The sequence below is a fragment of the Pygoscelis adeliae genome, unplaced genomic scaffold (assembly GCF_000699105.1).
Source record: "Pygoscelis adeliae isolate BGI_AS28 unplaced genomic scaffold, ASM69910v1 Scaffold14, whole genome shotgun sequence".
NCBI lineage: Eukaryota > Metazoa > Chordata > Aves > Sphenisciformes > Spheniscidae > Pygoscelis > Pygoscelis adeliae.
The window spans coordinates 10,770,469-10,784,194 of record NW_008825109.1 but is presented as its reverse complement, the minus strand read 5'-3'; the positions used below and the strand labels follow the sequence as shown (position 1 = coordinate 10,784,194).

The following is a 13,726-nucleotide window of genomic DNA, read 5'->3' as shown; positions in this document are numbered from 1 at the left end:
TTCCCATATAATTGAATGAACAACCACATGTGCTGATTACCACATTACTGCTTTCTGACACCTGTAGGGTGTCATTGCATACAGATATGCTAGGTAAAACAAGGTGAGGGAAAAACAAGTAACTTGCTGCAGTCCAGCACTTTAGGAATAGTACAGGATGAGTTTGGATCCTAGAGTATGTGTAGCAACACCTATGCTCTTATAGAAACCTCGAAACATATGGGTATAAACAGGCAGCAGCAGGGCACCTGGCCCTTCGTCCCTGCCCCTTCAGAAGACCTGCTGAGGCCCAGGGAAGAGGTGGATGCTTCTCTTTCCAGATGGGTCAAAACATGTGCTTAGGAACGTGAGGCAGAAAGAAGAGTCCTCATGTTGTCTTTACCCTCTGCCTTCTAAATTGATGGTGATTCATGTTTATTAAGTGCTTTGCAGTCCTTCTTGTTTTAAGAATGCATTAAACCAGTGCTATTCAACTGGTGTTTTTTAGACTCCTGCTGATCTGTAAAACCTTGGGAAGTACCTCATGAGATAACTGTAAAGTGTATTTAAAAAAAATCAGATCTGCATACATTTCTATGCGGTTAGCAGATTTGTGTCTGTGCTGTCAGCAGGTGTAATCGGAAGCTGGGTCTTGATTGCTCTTCGTGCCTAATTAGATAGTTTGTAATTATAATGGTGAAAAGATGGTTTTCTAAAACACTTAAATTCTGTTTACCTAAAAGCTTAGTGTTCCTAAACCATCCCTCTCCACAACTACCAAATCAATAGTGGAATAGAAGAAAATTAATGTGGGTTTTTTTGTTATTATTTTGTGCCCTTCTTCAGCCTGCCCCAAAAGTTAGCTAGTCTTTTGATGAGAATATTTGGAGACACTGCTTACATTTTTAAGATACGCCAAATAGTATAAATCCAATTCCAGTGAATTCCAATGTTGAACTAAGACTGGAAGGTTTGCATGTCATGCATAGGAAAGTCATTTGCTTTATCACATCATGCTCAACATAGTCGCTGATGTCAAGTTTTTTCTCTCAAATCCTCCAACACTGCTTCTTCCCCACTTTCCTTCTGCACATCAACACCTTTTCTCTCCCTTCTTATTCCCACTAAACATTGACTCTCTATTCTCTATCAATACCCCCAGACAAGTAGAACTACACCTCTCTTTTAGAAATTGTTCACTTCTGACTGTGCTTCCTGGTCCCCTATGTCTGAACACAATGCCATCTACTTGAAAACATAGCCAGTCCTGGTTCTTCTTTCTTGTTTTAACGCCACTTTCTCCTTTTTTCTTTTCCTTCTCGCTTCCTGTTCTCCTGGAATACCTATTCCTTCTTACTCACCACTCACTGCTGCCCACTAATTCTTCAACTCTTGCTTCTTTCTTGTCTTTACACAAGCTGAAATCTGGATCTCCCTGGTTTGTGTTGTTTTAGCAACTGTTCTTTTTACAGCAAATCCTCCTTCCCACTCCATTCTCAACCATACTACCACTGAGAGAAGTGAGGGAGCTCTTGAACTTCTGTCCTTCTGCTATCATCCAGACCTTCCTCTCCTTCCTCAACCATTTTTAAAAGTCTAGAGGGGCAGACTGAAAAAGGCAGTCTGTATATCCTAATTCATGCCTTGCAATACACGATAGCTCCGGCACAACAACAAGCTCTGTGAAGTGTGGAGGGTATGAGAGTGCTGATAGCTGCCCAGACGAAAGGTAGAATACATCCACAGCCGGCATCATAAACACCTGACTGCTGCTCCTTAGCATTTATTGTCATCAGAATTTACTCTAGCATGTATGGTTGTAATGTTTCTTTCTTTTTCTTTTTTTTTTATAACCGGGGATATCACATACTGATGTTGCTGCTCTTTTTGTTGCTGTTCTTGTTTTTGTTTATATATTAGTTCTGTCTATACCAATTAATGTTTCTGGTGTTATGTCCTCTGGCATAAAACAAATCTCCATAATGTTGTCTCTTTCCTTAAATATTCCTCATCTCCCCCTTGCAAAATATCCTAAATTTACACCATGGTTTTTCTTACATTGTAGCTCCCCCACAGTTTGTGGTGAGACCACGAGACCAGATTGTAGCCCAGGGTCGAACAGTGACTTTTCCTTGTGAAACTAAAGGAAATCCCCAGCCAGCTGTTTTCTGGCAAAAAGAAGGAAGCCAGGTAAGTTATAAGCACCCTATAAGTCTTTCAAGCCTTTCTAAATAGTTACATTGTTAAATTTTTAGGAATATTATTTATATTACCTTTCACAGATTCTTTTAATCTTTCACAGGAATTTGTCTTTTAAACTGTCACTATTCTCTACTGACATTTTTGATGCTGTTTTTCTAAAATATTAATATTGTGAAGAACTCAAAGGCCATCTAAGTTGGTGAAACTTGTGATAGGTGCTGTATAAACGTATAGAAAGCAACAGTATATATCTTAAAGACTTTTCACTCTGAAGCCCCCGATAAACAGGTGGGTGAGACAAACATAGTAGATAAAAAAGGTATGACTCAATTTTTAACTAATCAGAGTCAGTAATTACAGTTCACAACCTGTCTAGACATGATCAAGCAGATATATATCTAACAAGCTGATTTGCATTGGCGTATTCTCATAGTGCATACAGATACAGGTTTTGAACACGCAGATGCTTTCTTCCGTAAAATCGTGTCAGGAAATTTCTGAATCTGGTTTTGGAAATATTTCCCTGATCCTTACTGTCATTTTTTAAAAGCAAAATTTCTGATGTAGCAGTCAACATTGCCATCAGCCAATACTAGCTTCTACAGCTTAATGTTTGAATGTCATGCCATAACATTTTTTTACTGCTGTTGCTGTATTGATGCTATGTTACAGCAGAAGTCAGTCCTCCTCACTTTCAGCGTGCAGTTCATGTTAGTATGTTAAATTTGAACACTGTATGTGCCGTATTCTCTTTTGCACCTGAGGAAAGATTAAAAGGGGCAAACGGATGCCCAAGGACAGTGCTTTCTGCAGCTCCCTGATGAAACCTGTCATGGCTACATCTGTCTATGTACCTATACTACGTACCCGTCTCCATTGACTAAATTAGTCTTTTCAGAGCCCTGTGCTAACTTCTCCCGTATGACGATATGTGAGTTGACTCAAGTATCCACACTGTGCTGTGCAGTGAACATGCACCTTTTGTCTATCTGGAGGCATTGTGTGTACCAGCCCAGTTAAAAAGTGAAATAAGAACTGAACCGCAGACCTCCCGCTCTGCCCCACCTGCTTCTGCTTCACCTTCTCATGAGGTCAGATAACTGGTCCAGAATGACAGGACCAAGGCTGACAGTGTTTTGCGCTCTGTTGCATTTGTGGCTTACAAAGATACAACACTATTACTTTATGAGTGTAAGCTTAGTCTTCAGTGTGTTTCTTTCAACGTATTATTTGGAGAACTTTAAATCTAGCCTCCATGGATCACATCCTGGAAAAGCACAGTATTGTGAGTCTCACTAAGTTGAAAATTGTTCCAAGGGGAAAGTAGAATAGCATATTGAAATTAAAGTAGGAAGTACTGATGTGCTAGCAAACATTTCAAAACCCTTCCTTGTAGAGCATTTTAATAACATGGTAATGTTTATGTAAAGTGAGCTTATAGTGTCACACTTGAATCTAATAAAGTGGACATCCATCATGCTGTAATAAAGAGAAGAGCTTCTAATTAAAGTAGGACATCATTTGCAGGATTAAAGTCATTTAGCGTAATTGAAAAGTGTTAATACTCTATTTTATCCTCTTCCATTGGTATCACTTCAAGGGTAAAAACATTTTAAGGTGAAAATGCATCTTGTGTCTTTAATTGAATGTTATTACCTACTGATTGTAGCATGTTGAAGCTGTTTAATTACAAACCTGGAAAATTAATTACCATATTGAGAACCAGATCCCTGAGGGTTAGAATGGTCTTTTTTGGCAAATAAATGCAACGTAAAAATTGATACCTACATGGTTTATAATCAAACTTTGAAACATAGCTCAATGTGATTCACTACACCCTCATGTTAATCTTAATTGAGCACCAGTGAAGTAACACAGGTTAGTGTTGCCGTCTCAATATACAACTTGCCAGATTTTGCAATGAGACGCTACAGAATAGGCGAGTTTCCACATACAGTATAACATCATACAAATCTGAGGGATGGTATTTTGGCCAAATTAGGCGTTGTCCACCAAACATACATGACTTTTCACCTTTGTGTGCCCGGCTATAAGTTGTTGCTTGGCTTTACAATGCTTGCTTCTGCTTTTACTCGAGGAACTGTTTGCAGCACCACTGTTAGTGTTCAGAGTAATGTTATGTAGTCATGTTAGCCCACTCCAGTAATTGTAGGGCATTTTTCATTGTGAATCCATTTCCCGATCCTGTGTTTCTGAGCACAACCAGCTGGAAGGGAGGGGAGCTGTTCCCTCCTGAGTCATTTTTTGTGCCAATTTGTGCATAAACAGCTGGTCCTTTGTACTCGGTAGCGTTTTCCCTAGAGCCTAACAGCCGCCCGCCAATGAAATGCACCAGGGCAGGGCATGTGTAACCTTTAAACTCTGTAGATTAAATTCTTCCTTGAGATAAATTCAGTGGTATTACATCAGGGATGACTCTGGTCCCCCCGTTTGCAACCCAGCATGCCACCATTGTGCCCAGATGAGCAACCCGATAGCTAATTAAAACCAGTGAAATTGTAAAAACATTTAAAAAGCGGTTGTACTGTAATTTAGGACAAGTTATAATTCATAGTTATCTGGTCTTTGAAGGGAGGAGTCATGAGACTGATGAGCTCCTCCTGAATTGTGGAATATTCACTGGGATGTGGTACCTCTCAAGAACAGATAAGCCCATGCTGAGGGTAAAATGAAGGGTAGCCTCCCCTTTCTAATACAGTGATGAAGAGGATTCTGGATCTTTTTCCTCTGAAGAATTAGGAGCTTGATCCTTGTACTGTCTTTTACGTTGTGTTTCTTTTTACACTTTGCATAATGAGTGATAAATGGAGTCAAGCTCAGCCATATCAAAATTCTCTGCTTTCTCATAAAATTTAGTAGAGTTTTTGTAATACCCTCATTCGGTAGGTATCTGTGCCAGGCAGAGGTTATTCTGAAAGTTTCAAGGCAATTCAGAAAACAGGGCAATTTTTCAAGACCCACTTAGCCCCGTAGCCTGAAATTGTTTCAGAATTTTCACACTTTTTTTCTTATTGGATCTGACCTGTTTACTGGGTGCATATTGATTTTTGAGGAAAAATTTGCTGTGAAAAATTTCTTGAACATTGACATTGAAAGGGGGTAAGGGGAAAGACTCACCCTAGGGTGACAAGTAGCCTAGTAGGTTAATATAATTATAAGGATACCTGGAGTGTCAGATCTGATTTAAAGCATATACCTCTCCTTTTATTGCCAAAACCAGAGAGAGAAAGGTGTGAGTTTCACTTCAAAGAAGAATTTTTTTAAAACCCAAGTTTGTTGCTTGTCAATTCCAAATAATTTTTTGTAAACCATTAAGGTCTACTGCAGAAGAAGCAGATCTACAGAAAATTCATTTAATACTCTACTCTATACTTTTAGATTTTCTTTTTAGCCCATATAGACAAGCTTAAAAGTTAGTAGGGAGTTATCATTAGAGAGCACAGCAGAGCTATACAGAGCTGCAGTAATGACTGAAAGTTTATCACAGCATGGTAACAGTGTGTTGGGATATTCCTTATACAAACAGTTGTATTTTTCAGAGAGGCTTGTTGAGTTGACATAAAAGCCAGACTGGAATTACTGTTGTTTAATTATTGTTTAATCTATTCCCCTTTCTGTCTCATTGGGCAATGCTGTTGACCTTTCTGTTCACATTGCCTCCCTTTTCCTGTCCCTTTTTATTCACATCAAGAGCTGTGCCAGACAGTATAACTTTTTCCTTGAAAACACAGCCCTCACCACTAAAAGCTTTCCTGTCCTTTTCTGTATTATTGATTCATTCAGTCCTTCATCATATGCAATGACTGCTACATCCATTCCAGTTATTCTTATTGACATCTCTCTTTTCTCCAATCCAGCCCAAAGGCAAAAGCTAATCTCCCTGTTTTGTGATAACTGATGTCTTATCCTACATGAAATTATTTTTTCTCTCTGATGATTTCCACAGCAGATTTATACCCTTTCTCTTCACCCTCAAGGCTCCATGCTGCTTTTCTCCTTTGGTATATCTCAGTTTTAATTTCCTTTTACTTCTCCTTTAAGAGCTCATGCTCTGCCAGCTTCTCCTACTTTATGACCTGTTTGTATCTTCCTCCCGGCTTTCCTTCTGTGCCATGCTCTTACTTTCGTATTTGCCCAGAACATATTCACAGCCAAACAATCGTGCTATGCTTCCTCAAGTCTCCAGGATTCAATTCTTTCTGCTAGTTTTCTAATGTTTACTGTAGTATTGTGTCCTCCTGGTTTGACAGCCAACTAAGCACATTATTACAATTAAATTCAGATTGAAGATGAATGTGTCACAAATACAAATCACTCAAGTGCGATTGTTGGAAAATTTCTCCTCGCCTAGACCCCCAGCCAGAACACACCACTGTGTGCTGTCAAAGGGCTGTTTCTAATTTAAACTGCAAGTTGCCCAAGGCAGGGAAAGCTAGCTCTATGTGTTCATAAAGTCATAACCACACTTACTTTTTCTTCTAGCTTATATATAGTACTTTTAAGGAAAAATCATTGTCTCTCTAGCTGAGGGAAAAGTGGTGCTTTTGTGTTTTGAATTGATGTGAGATGAATTGTTTTTGCAGAACCTACTCTTCCCAAACCAGCCTCTCCAACCCAACAGCAGGTATTCAGTGTCACCAACCGGAGACCTCACTATTACCAACATTCAGCGGTCTGATGCAGGCTACTACATCTGTCAAGCACTGACGGTTGCTGGAAGCATTTTAGCAAAGGCTCAGCTGGAGGTTACTGATGGTGAGATATAGAAATTCCTATTGTTTTTTCCTGTCAAAAGTATTTTTAAAATAGTGTAAATAAAGGCATACGAGACCACATAGTTCATACAAGTAAACAGTCAAGTTTCTACAGAAAAGACAATGAAAAAAGGGTCTCTGTGCAATTCTCTATGGTATCAAAAAGGCATCGAAGTCTAGTTTGCCCTTTGCTTGCTTTCTGGAGGTTCCTTAATAATATAAACGAGGTACAAACCAGCTTAGAATAGGGTTGGTGAGAAAGCAAGCTTCTCGGTTCACTAGAGCTAAGATAGGACTGCAAAAAATATTGTGAAGAATGAATAGGTTTGTGATTAAAGCAGTGAACTGGGGTGCAGAAAAATCAGGCTCAATTCCCACCTCAGTCCCAGTCTTCGGTATTATCTTAGGCAGCTAGTTTGGGGATGTGTCCTTAGCTTAATTAAATCAACACAGTTGCCTTGAGCTTACTGAAGTACTGTTGGTTTAGAACAGCTACAACATGTAGCCCTTTAGTCCCTGTGGCAATAAGGCACCAAAATATTTCCTTACCTCAGAGCTGTGTTCTCAGAATGTCTCGATATGGTTAGATGTGAAATGAGGCATGTCAATACGTAGGCAGGATTTTCAGGAAAGGAAGAGAAAAGCACTATATGCTCTGTCTTGATGCTTTCCATTTCAAAATTTTGGGTTTGAAAGTTATCCTGGTGTGAAATTTACCTTACTCTACCTACAAACATAGATCCTTTTCATATGTCAGGAATCCTGTTGATATTCCTCTTCATCCCATTGTGGACAGAAGGCAGTTTGCATCCTTTAATGTTACTGAAGAAAACAACAGAATTCCTCTTATACTGGGAGATTGTTGCATTCCCTGGCATCATTATTCCTTAACTGACTCATTAAATATCTCCTGACAGACTTTGATGAATTTTTGCCATTAAAACTGTTGTTATATGCAGAGGTCTACTTTTACTGTTCCCTTAGAGACCTGCCTGCACCATGAAAGTTTGAAAAGATGTCTAATTCTGAATAATCTGGCTTTTCGCAAGAGCATATTCATCACAAGTGACAGGTAGAGAGGTTCAGGCTCATGTTATAGAGGATTGAGCATTAATTTGACGCCTTTTCTTTGTTTTCCAAAAGCTGTCTATATTTTTATGACAAGGGGAGATAATTTCTGCCTTATCCTTGCATCTTTACAAGCACATTGGTTTTCTGTAAGGTAGTTTCTGGACACTAAAGGCTAACCTTCACTCTGCAGTCTCTTTAAGTCCTTTCTCTCATGGTCTATGACAAAATGATGCATTTTCATTCAATTCAAATTTAAATGTAGATTAAAAGGTCATTTAAAATTAATGGAAAGGCAGTATTTTTTAATATCTGTCCATAGCGCTGCCTGATTCAGTGCCGTGACTGTGACTGGAATAAATAGAACACACAAACATTGGCTAAGAGGACTTTGAGCTGTTAATGGTTGCACCTGCTGATGCTGTACAGATTTACTGCAACAGGGGCCGAGAGGATCAAATCAGGTTCAAGGATATTAGTGATGAGAAATTCTTCCTTTTGACAGACAAGGCCTGTGGTCCATCTTTATCTATTTCTTGGGGGGAGAAAGGGCTGGTGGTCCCTTTTTTTTTTTTTTTGGGGGGGGGGGGGGTGTTGGAAATAATAAATCCTAACGGCCTCTGTGGAATTTTCGTTAGTTTATCTAACAAGTCAACAGAAAGCTAACAAAAGTGTCCCCGCTAAAATGCAAATTCAACTACAATTAATTCTGATTAAAGGCGGCATGCATTCCACATTGCTAGAGAAAGCATTAGCTGGTGGGTCTGCTGCCCAAGGAATGCAGGGTCTGCGTTCTTCAAACGCTTTCCAGAACCCACTGTCAGCATGATCATTATGAAATAATACAAGGTTGCTTTATAGAAATACCATTTCATCCTTGAGTCAAAGGGCAGGTGAGGTCAGGAGAAAAGTGCCAGAACAATATTGTGGAACTGAGATTATATAAATAAATGTACCATTAGATCACAGATATTTTTTTAATTGCTTTCAGTTAGGAAGTTAACCATAAATGTCTAAATAATCTGTTTTGGTTGACGCTGAGCAGAAGTTATGGAAGCTAGTGATTTTTATCAGTAGGGAAATCTAATTTGATGTTTTAAAAAATATAATAAAAGATAAACACTGTGCATGTTAGCTATATACTTAAGCATTAGTGTTCTAGTTTTTGGCTGGTGATTTCAGTTTTACTTCATAGCCCAGAATTTTTCTGTTTGGTTAATGATTTAATAATAGTGGTGAGCCATCTTTTTCATTTTGAACACATTTTTGTTTGATCCAGAGTAATTTAGATCCAATTGAAGTTCCAATACAGAATGAAAACATATGTCATGTGCAGAAAAAGAAGTGCTTAATTATACCATATATAGCAGTGTTTCAGTTGTTACATTTTTGCACTTACAAGTCTTTACTGGAAATATTTTTAACTCAAGTGTTCACATGAGAAGAGATTACTAGCTGTGATGAAATGTGCTGAGTTGAGTGATAATTTTGCTGATTATGGACTGTGCTAAGAGCCTTCAGTGTATTTGAAATTCAAATCTTGTATTTTCTTGAAAGGCTATCATATAATCCACTGTCTAATGCACAACTGGAAAAGCAAAATAATTTTAAAAATTGAGACAATCTTAGTAATCCTTTCAAACTCAAGAAGTGAACATGCAGCTCAGAGTCTTAAAATGACAGATCATGCAAATAAACCAAATGCTTCCATCTAACCATGTCTGTGCTCAAGATAAAAAGAATAGATTACAATTAGTAATTTATTCCATGAATTTATCCATCATGCAGAGAGTATTTTGGAGAAGATGTCAGTTTCTCCTAATCTAGTCATTATTTATATTTATTAATAAAAATTTCGACTACTGCATGCTCAACTGTAGGATCAGCCTACCAATGCTAGTTTACCCAGCAGTTGCAGTTTAGGATGAGTATTGGAATGGAGGAGCAAGCTTAACCTCCCCCAGTGGATGGCAACATAAGAATGAAATGTTTTAGGATATTCAGTTAATTAAAAAGATTACATTTCTGGGCTTTTGAATGAAAGCAAAAGGCTGGACCTATAAGGAGAATTCAGAACAGATGTAAAAAAAAAAGAGAGAAGGAGTTGGCAGCATACCTCAACAGCTCCCTCTCCACTGATTTGGAATAGGCACTTCAGGCATTTTTCCCAAACTCCTCTGCAATTTTTTGACTATAGGTCTATTGAATATTCGGGGATATGTCTCTCTCAAATCCTCCTGGAAGAATTTAATATCACTCACAGTTTACTCATCTGCAAATCTGGCAACCATAATTCCTGTCCCCAATCAAATGTATATTACGTGTTTTATAGCAAGTGTGACAGTTTCAAACAGGAGAGATCCAGAACAACTTCACAGCCTCCTGTGAAGCCCTTCAACAAAAAAGACAGAGAAAAGGTTGGTCTCTGCTTTTTCACCTCTCAGGAGAGCACCCTGCCCTATCATGTTAGTGTTCATCATGAGAATTTCATGACTTGTGTCTGATTTTCCCCATTAATTTACCAGGAAAACTTTTGAAATGTTGATTTTGGAAGTGCCAAAGTAAAGACTTCATTTTGTCATTCTCTTATTTTAATTTCCTGTTGTAATTTGGCAAAATTCCACCCCAATTTAAACATGTTTTCAGTCAATACAATGTTGATCCAGTGAATAAACTGTTCATTGACAAATATAATTTGTTCTTTTCTGATACTCTGCTGAAAATTTAAGCTGCATTTTATCACAAAAGGAATCTGATAATTTTTCAGTTACCAGAATATGTGAATATATGGTTGCTGAAAAATAGTTTCAAACCATTTTTTAAAATTAAATTTTGAAATAAACTTCTCTTTTACTATGCAAATATATTTTAGCCACACAAAATGTTTCTGTAGAATGGATTTAAAAGTTTCCTGCTAGGAGAAAACAATGTAAAATTTAAATAAAAAATTAATATGTTGTAAAAGAAACTAACAAAACCCCTAACCTTTTTGTGGATATTTTTCATTATCTCTCTGTTCTTCAGAATGCTTATGATGTATCTTTTTAAACCTCTAACCGAGTTTTGAATCCTTGTACAGGAGACCTATGTAGTAGGAATACAAGCACATATACACGTTTTAGAGAAGATTTACAAGTCATAGTTGTGAAGACAATACAGTCGTTCACAGATCAGTGGAAACCCTAAGTGTTCATTTAACCTTTAGCCTTAGTGTCATGGAAACCTGTAGTGGTCTTTCACCCATAACACCCTTGAAAATGAAGATTCCTTCTGGCCAGGAGACTTTCAATTACGCTATTGATCAGAGCTATTTAAAGGATTATGAGCTCCTCATTTGGGCTGTAAAAAAACTAATTACATGCCAAAGAACAATATCTGGAATGCAGTAGGTTTTGAAAATACCTACATTGCTACGCAGAGGGAAGGCAATTAGCAAATAACTGCAATGGAATAGTTAGCAGCTTAAGTGATACTTTTTCCTTAATTTTAGCTACCTAGAAAACTGGGATTTGCTGTTCTACGTTAAATCTAAATGAAAACTTACACAGCTAAGTTTTCATTTGAATATACTTGTGCTGCAGGTATGCTGACATCAATTTTTATTTCACCAAATCGCTGAACTGTATAGTTATAAGGAAGCCTTAATGAGATCAAAAATTTCATATCAAGGTGAAAATGCATTACATTTTCTCTTTTCTTGTAACGTAGTGTTTCTTGTCCTATCTCTGCATTCAGTGGGTGATATTTCAGAATTTCCAAAACAGCTTTCACGTTCTGGTGTTAATAAATAATCTGTATTGGCTTTCTGTTTTCAGTTTCAATTTCAATAAATGTGATGAACTCACATTCCAAGGTGCTACTAATACTAATGATTCTATCCTTTGTGTATCTTGTTAACAAAAGAAGGTAGTTAGTATTTTTGCAACACTATGATTTCAGAAACAATTATTTCATGTGTAAAATGTACACTAACATCTCTCTAATATTTTTTATTTGTTAAATAACGTCATGAAAGCGCTTTGGATCTGTTGAAGGTTCCAGAGGTTTGCATCTCAAGCAGCTCAAATACAACAGAAACCATATTGCTTCACAATAATTTATTTGCACTTCCTTTTTAGAGTCAGGTGTTGTGTATGGCCTATAATGAACCAGATTCTCAGCTAGAATAAATGATTCAAACTCAACTGACATCAGTGGAGGCAGACTAACTTACACTGGTTTAGGAGCCTTTTATAATCCTGCCTGTTATAATATTTAACACCAATCATATAATTGTTCAGTTGTTCAGAGATTTAAAACAGCAGCAGTGTGGCAGGTAAATATATAAAAATGAATTCTTGGTTCTGTTATACTGATTTTATGCAGGAATCATAGCCTTGTTTATATTCAAGTATTTCACATTCATTTTGTGTAAACACATTCTTTAGAAACAAAGAGTTATATTTTGCTGCTTAACAGATGGCTCAGAGAATAGGTTCAACAGCAGAATTATTTATGAAAATTTGGTCTTTCAAGAAAAGCAAACATGAGCATTTTACCTCACTTGAAGATATCCCACTGGTTTATATGCAGCCATGCACTCGCTCACTGGTTACGGAGTCCTTTAAGCAGTATTTCAAGCATGCAAATGTAAATTTTTAGGGGAAAAAAAATTAAGAGAGTTCATGGCCTTAAAAGGTGATGAAATGATTTGATAAGTAAGCTGTTAAATGGCTTTGAATTTTTCTCCACTGGAAAGTGTGGTACAGTCATTTAGATCACTCAGATTATAAAAATGTTTTGTATTATTGTTAGATATTTTTGCTGATGAAAACTTGCAAGTTGAGCGTGAATGGGGGATGTGGTTGGTACCCATGCTAGAATGGCTACGGTGTTTCACTTTGAACTTTAACAGATTTTCTCTTTTAGGCCCTAAATCAGGTAAGCGATTAAGCACATTTTGATGTGACATTAAGCATGTGCTTTAAGTGCTTTCCTAAATTGGAAGAAATAAGAGATGTACCTCAGTTCTTTTCTGGATCAACGTCTTAATTTTCATCCTGTCTTAATCAAATAAGTCTGATGACCTTTGCTAACAGAAGTTTATATATCTAGGTGTTATCTCACAGTGGTGAAATAAAATTCTTACAAAAATGTTTTTCAAATATGCCAGTTAATTGTTAACATGTATCTGTGGGTCTTCCAAAAAGAATGTTTTTAGCCTTTTAGAAGCTAACTTAAACCAGTCTGTAAAAATTGGTACTGTGTCAAGGAAAGGGCTAACTGCAGCAGAGGATCGTTAAAGGTGTGGATGCCAATACGTGTGTCACTGTTTAGTCTTGACAGATAGGCCTCCACCCATCATCCTCCAGGGGCCGGTCAATCAGACACTGGCAGTGGATGGGACAGCTTTGCTGAAGTGCAAGGCAACCGGCGACCCCCTTCCTGTCATCAGCTGGTTAAAAGAAGGATTCACCTTCCTGGGCAGAGACCCCCGAACATCCATACAGGATCAGGGGACGCTTCAGATTAAAACTCTGCGGGTGAGTAGCGATAACAAAACAAGTGCTACAAGTGGTACATGGCTAGTCTTGAGCTCTTGGTGTGTGTCTCAAGCTGCTCTGCTGTCTTGCTGACTTTTGTCTTCAATATTAACTTAATTGTCTCTTTTAGAATGAAATTCTCACCATGTCCACATCCTACTTCATTCTTTGACATTGTGT

At 37.7% G+C, this 13,726-nt stretch overlaps 1 protein-coding gene across 1 annotated transcript in view; it reads left to right on the top strand.

Moving 5' to 3' along the window:
• Positions 1 to 13,726, top strand: part of ROBO2 (roundabout, axon guidance receptor, homolog 2 (Drosophila)) — a 623,567-nt gene that overhangs the window by 320,569 nt on the left and 289,272 nt on the right. Inside the window, exons 8-10 of the mRNA XM_009327889.1 lie at positions 2,045 to 2,169; positions 6,786 to 6,957; positions 13,341 to 13,546. Of these exons, the coding sequence (XP_009326164.1) occupies positions 2,045 to 2,169; positions 6,786 to 6,957; positions 13,341 to 13,546 (503 nt within the window). The remainder of the gene's footprint in view (positions 1 to 2,044; positions 2,170 to 6,785; positions 6,958 to 13,340; positions 13,547 to 13,726) is intronic.